This window comes from Vespa velutina, chromosome 1 (genome assembly GCF_912470025.1).
Source record: "Vespa velutina chromosome 1, iVesVel2.1, whole genome shotgun sequence".
In the NCBI taxonomy this organism is placed as follows: Eukaryota; Metazoa; Arthropoda; class Insecta; order Hymenoptera; family Vespidae; genus Vespa; species Vespa velutina.
The window spans coordinates 1860849-1867397 of NC_062188.1; the positions used below are offsets into that span (position 1 = coordinate 1860849).

The 6549-nt window shown below is 34.4% G+C and overlaps 1 protein-coding gene across 6 annotated transcripts in view; it reads left to right on the forward strand.

Moving 5' to 3' along the window:
- The first annotated feature begins 854 nt into the window (after nucleotides 1-854).
- Nucleotides 855-6549, forward strand: part of LOC124949770 — a 25367-nt gene continuing 19672 nt past the window's right edge. For 2 of the 6 annotated variants that reach the window (XM_047495495.1, XM_047495467.1), the window contains exon 1: nucleotides 1226-1890. In XM_047495495.1, coding sequence (XP_047351451.1) covers nucleotides 1785-1890 — 106 coding nt within the window. In that variant the 5' untranslated portion in view covers nucleotides 1226-1784. Of the gene's footprint in view, nucleotides 884-1225; nucleotides 1891-6549 lie in introns of those variants that run through there. The other 4 variants (XM_047495458.1, XM_047495450.1, XM_047495477.1 and 1 more) reach the window with 4 other exon arrangements.

Here is a 6549-nt window from a genome sequence, read left to right on the forward strand (position 1 = left end):
TGCGTATATCTGTGTATGTACAAACAAAAGAAAAAAAATATCGTTTGTTATTCGTCCAGAACTTTCTTTGCTAAAAAAGAGGTCGAGAGAAACAATTAAAAGTCCAAAAGAGAGAGAGAGAGAGAAAGAGAGAGAGAGAGAGAGAGAGAGATGAAGGAATGTAAGTAAAGAAACTCTATCTCTTTTATTGAAAAACTAGAAGTATAGAAAATACTACAGAGTTGAGAGAGAGAGAGAGAGAGAGAGAGAGATCAAATCGAAGGTAAGAATCGATTGGAAGGTTTGAGTGGATCCTTGAGAGATCTCTTGTTGAAATTCCGGCTCTTCGAAAGATCTCTGAAAGATCTTCGAAGTTGATCGGTTAGACTGCCGTTAAGAGTGCCGGCGTGCTGCTAACGTATCAATAAGTGAACTGTGGTAGGAGGAAAAAGGGGAAGGGATAAGAAGTAGAAGTAGAAATAGAAGTAGTAGTAGAAGAAGAAGAAGAAGAAGAAGAAGAAGAAGAAGAAGAAAAAGAGTAGGAGTGGAGGGAAGTCTGATGAGAAGCAGAAGGGTACGAGTTCTTTATTCTTAAAGAAGAAGAGAGAGAGAAAAAGACAGAGAAAGGGAGAGAGAAAAAGAGAAAAAAGAAAGAAAGAAAGAGAGAGAGAGAGAGAGAGAGAGAGAGAGAGAGAGGGATAAGAAGAAAAAGGAGAAGGGAGAGAAACGTAAAAAAGGATAGGATAGGAGAGGGAAGGAGTTGAAGAAAGAAGAGCCGATGGAAGAGGAGTTAGAGGAGAAGAAGTAGTAGTAAAAGAAGAAGAAGAAGAAGAAGAAGAAGAAGAAGAAGAAGAAGAAGAAGAGGAAAAGGAAGAGGAAGAGGAGGAGAACTGAGTTGGGTAAGGTGAGGGCTGAGCCTTCTACGGGTGAGTACCACTCACTTCATTGACTCGTGCGTACGCCCGCACGTCTGTCAGTTTATCCTCGTTCGCTCATTTCTCTCTTTTCTCATTTACCATCTTTCTCTCTCTCTCTCTCTCTCTCTCTCTCTCTCTCTTTCTCTTCATCTCGAGCGGCCCACTCAGAGGAGATCGTGACTTTCCACTGTCCGGCTCTTTCCCTCTCTCTTTCTCCCTGCCCTTTCCCCCTCGCCCCCTCTCTATCTCTCTCGCTCACTAACTCTCCCTCTTTCCCTTTCCCTCCCTCCCCCTTCTCCCTCCCACTCCCCCACCCTCTCTTTTTCTCTCTCTCTCATTCTATCTCTCTCTCCCTTTCTTACTTTTTCTTTTTTTCTTCCTCGTTCATTCTCGGAGGATCTTCAAACTTGTCGGTGGTTTTCGAGCGAGTACCTACGGTGAGTCGAGTCCTCGGCGAGTCGACACGAAGTGGGTGGTCACGCGTGGGACCAACGAGTGACCTTAGCCCGAGGTCGCTCCTTTTCTTCTTCTCCTTCTTCTTCTCCCTTTCGTCCTCTTCTTCTTCATCATCTTCATCTTCTTCTTCTTCTTCTTCTTCTTCTTCTCCTCCTCCTCCTCCTCCTCCTCTTCCTTTTCCTCCTTCTCCTTCTCCTTCTTTTTCTTTTTCTTCTTATTCTTTCTTCTCTTCCTTTTCTTAACTCGTCACTAGAAGAAGAAGAAGAAGAAGATTACCCGGCGCCGGGTTCCGGGATCAAGTTCGATTCACTGTAGCGAGGAAGGGTAGTCGCGAGAAAGATCTTCAAGGGATCTTCTCGTTGTATTTCAGACTGTGTGAAGTTACCACGGAAGAAGGTAACACGCTGGACCCTATACAACCGATTTGATAGGATGACATTGAAACTGATCACTGGGATCAATTTGGTCCTGATTGCCTTTATTCTACCGCAACACGTTTATTCGAACAAACAATCTAAGTTTCGACAGTTAAAGCCAGGTTAGTGATATTCGTTATTAGTTAGATCTAACGGAGGTTAAATTTAAATTCTATTTAGTTGAATTTTTTTCTTTCCTTTTTTTTTTTTTTTTCTTTTTTTTTCTTTTTTCCTTTTTTTTTCATTCCGATCCAATCCTATCCTATTCGATCGATCGATCGATCGATCGATAGATCGAAAGACTTGGAAATAAATGTTCGAGTGATTAATGTTCCTTTCATTTGGATGACAGTTAGCTCGTTCATTCATTTGTGAAATCCTTCTTCTCGTATCGTATGGATTAGTAACAAGGACACTGTCATAGCCATTTGATCGATCGATCGATCCAATGTTTTCTTTTTTTTTTCTTTCTTCTTCTTCTTCTTCTTCTTCTTCTTCTTCTTCTTTTTTCTCTCTTCTCTCTTCTCTCTTCTTCTTTTTCATTTCGGTTTCCTGATGATTCTATGATACTTGTATTAAAATTGATACGTCGAATGACAAGTCTCAATAGAAAGAAAGGAAACGACCTAACGAAAAGAAAAAAAAAAAGAAAAAAAGAAAAAAGAAAAACAAAAAAGAAAAGAAAGAAATGAAAAAGAAGAAAGAAAAAAGAAAAAAGAAAAAAGAAAACAAACATCTTTGTGATTTGTGTTATTTGAAATTCGTGTTATTCGTATATGGGAATACCGTTAATGCATTATTTGCGTATCGTCGTGAGCCATCGTGCGTATGATATTTAATAGAAAAAAAGGTCCCTCTTGTGTTTGCACTTCGTTAGTACTTCGTAAAATAGGTTGGCTTACATATGCTATGTACATATATGTGTATGTATGTGTCCTATGTATGTTTGTACTTAACGTTAAGGACAAGCACGTTTAATGAGAGGAAAAATATGAAACATGATTCCTGATGCGGATAAAACGTAAAGAAAATTTACCAAAGTAAAAAAGAATAATAGTCGACAAGTATTACACCGTGCAATATTATTATTATCATTATTATTATTATTATCGTTATTATTATTATTGTTATCATGGTATTTCGAGTAAGATTTTTTTCGATAAAAAATGTTTTCTTTATATTTACGCCGATATAAAAAGGGTCGATTCCGGTTTTCGAAATTGTTTCGAATTTTATTAAACGGCATTATCGTTAAAATTATAGAGAACTTCATCGAAAGTAAACAATGACCAATAATTGTCGATTAATGCAATAATAATTAATATTTACATTCAATAATTTATTCGTTTTGTATATACGATGACATCGATATCATAATATAAATGATTTTTCATTAAAAATGAAATCGATCCGACGTTTTTATAATTCAACGCGAACGATGATTTAATCAAAACAAAGAAAAAAAGAACAAGGATCAGGCGAAAAAAAAGGACAAGAAAAAAAAAAGAGAAGAATAAAGTACCAAATCGTTAATCGCGCTTGAAATGAATAAAAGATCGTGGTCAATCATCGTGTACTACATTGTTCACCTTATATCACATGTGAAGCCAATGGAAAAAAGAAAACAGAAAAAACAGAAAAAAAAGAAAAAAAGAAAGAGAAAAAAAGAAATAATGAACAAAAAAAAAAAAAACAAAAGGAAAAAAGAAACTCCAAAGCTAGAGAACTCAGATCTTCTTGGATCCTCGTTTCAACTTTTTACACCCTTACATCCATTACCTCCTCTCGGTGTGTCATTCTCGTGTCTCGCTATCTGAGCTCTCTCTCTCTCTCTCTCTCTCTCTTTCTCTTTCTCTTTCTCTCAATCTTTCTCTCTTTCTTAGTCGATTCGATCTCGATCTCGCTCATCGTCGATCCCTTCGTGGATCGTTTCTAAGTGATTCTCTTTCTCTACCCCGTGCTGGTTTGGCTTGCTGTAGCGAATGAATCTTACATGGTACGTCCAAGCTGACTAGTTCTATATATCATCCATCTTGGAAAAGATCTGTATCTCTCTCTCTCTCTCTCTCTCTCTTTCGTTCTTTCTCGCACATTCACATACGAATGCATCCATACACATACAGACGCACAAACGCCGCGCTCATACAAGCACACTCGTACTTACCTACGTATTCTTGATCTTTCCACCTTCTCTGGTCCCCTCGCGCAATTTCGTGCCAACTCTCGACTATCTCTACGTTCGAGGCCACTCGACGATATGGAACTGTCTCGTTTTATTGAAGTTATGCAGCAACATCTGCCTTGTGATATATGTATGCATGTATGTATGTATGTATCTATCTATCTATCTATCTATAATATAAACGTTGTACGCTCACACCCGTCCTAGTATACGTACGAAATCAAAGATTTTTGACTCTTATTCGAAAGAACTCACCATTCGTGGATCGTCTTTTCTAAGCAAAAATCAAATCGATATATTCCTCTTGATCCTCATCCCTTTTCTTCTTTCCCTTTTGTCCTCTTTCTCTCTTTTCTCTCTTTTTTTTTTTCCTATTCTTTCTTTTTGTTTCTACCCCCCTCCCCTCCCTTTCTATCCCTTTTTCTCATTCCCTTTTCGACCTGCTTTCTTAGCTATGTTTTTTCTTTCCTTTTTCTTCCTGTTCTTTTTTTTTTTTTTCTTTTCTTTTCTTTTCCTTTCTTTTTCTTTTCTTTCAGTTACAAATATAGAAAATTCGATGATATTGATAACGCCCTGAAGTATTTCTATAAGCTAGATCGAAACAATTATTTCGTGAATATTTGATAAATTGAGAAAAATCGATAAATTTCTATATCGAAAATAATAATAATAATAATAATAATAATAATAATAATAAATATTTCTTACTTCCTATTCTTTTTTTCTTTTTCATTGTTCGAACGTATATATATATATATATATATATATATATATATATATATATATATATATACAATTATATTAATTATTTCGATAATTTTTATCGATAATCTATTTAAAAATATGAAACAATATATTGTTAATTAGAACAAAGGAATAATTATGAGATTATATATTATGGTAGAAGATAATGTATAATGTTCTAACATAGTAAGAAATATTCTATCTCGCGAACGTATGCGGTATTTTGGTAACAGTAGGAGCGTACAGTAGCAGGTGCATTAGGATCAGAAGAGTAAATCTATTAGGAGGAGGAAACGTAACGAGGATTTCCTCCTCCTCCTCCTCCTCCTTCTTCTCGTCCTTCTCCTCCTTTCTCATTCTCATCCTTTCCTAGGGAAGATTCAGGCGCGTTAATTAGCTTACTAAGTGCGACATACATACCTACGTATACTTAATGGTACCTACATACGTTGAAGAAGTCGTTTGTCGTATCTCGACGTTCGTAATTAATAGTTCTACCTACTAAAATGGCATCGTGTGATATGTATATACATATATATATATATATATGACTGGTAAAACGATGTTATCAAGAATAAAATCGAAAGCGATAACGAATCGGTAAATGTTCGTGAACGTTTATATTCTTTTTTTTTCTTTTTTCTTTTGTCGTCTTTATTTTTTTTTCTCTTCATTATCGAATAAATCTACAATTTTTGCGATCGTTTATACGCATACGCAAACATGTATATATATATATATATATATATATTTTTTTTTTTATTTTATTATATATATCTTATTTCATTTTATTTTATTTTATTTTATTTTATTTTATTTTATTTTATTTTATTTTATTTTATTTTATTTTATTTTATTTTATTTAATAAATTTCCCGAAGTTTTATCGGATTAGTAACGAATATATAACGTGACTTATGATATGATAGGATAATGTTAAGTTGATGTATTAAATGAAACTTACTTCCTATTCAGATAAGGTTTTATTTTGAAAATTTCTAGTCAATGTATGAATCTATAGTAATCCTTCGGATTTATGTGTATGGATGAAAATTAAAGAAAATAATGTCTAAAGGGATTTAATTCGATTGTTATTTATTGGATCAATATTTTGAATGATTTATCGATATTTATAATAAAATATATCGGTACGTGATATTAATTATGGAATTCAGACTTAATCCTGTCAATTAATTATTTATATCGATAAAAATATTCGTATACACTGATTCATTTATTTTACAACATATTTATCATTGATTAATGAAAAATATCGATAAAAACAAATAAAAACGAATTAATTTCATAACATAGAGGGAGAAAATTTTTGTATAAAAATAGAACGGCGAACATAAAACTCGTAAATATTTCAATTCTGATAAGAAGGAAGGGGATGAATAAAAATGATTATTACGATTATTACGAATGATTTTATTAATTATAAATAAAGGATATATACTACGTTAAGGAGTTGACCTAATGTCGTCCTGTAGTATGTATCTCTTTCATACCGAGGTGTCTCCGAGCAACGCATCGTGAATACCGAATTAACACTCGGTTAACTTCCGAAGAACAAAGTCATTTGCATGTTACACGCCGGGTTCACCTTCTAGCGTGCATACGATTTACTGTAGACAGTAACGGTTGTAAGTGATTCTAGTTTCTCAGTTGTGGGCGCCGCAAGTTCGCCGATCCTCTTGCTCCTTGCCATTCGTTGCTTCACCCAATTTCTCTTAACAAAGGAAGTCCAACCTGTATTACTTAATAATCTTGTTTATTATTGACCAAGATGGTTCCTTATGTTTTCTCCTTGATTAGAAATTAATATCATTTCTTTTTCAAGATTAACCTTTACG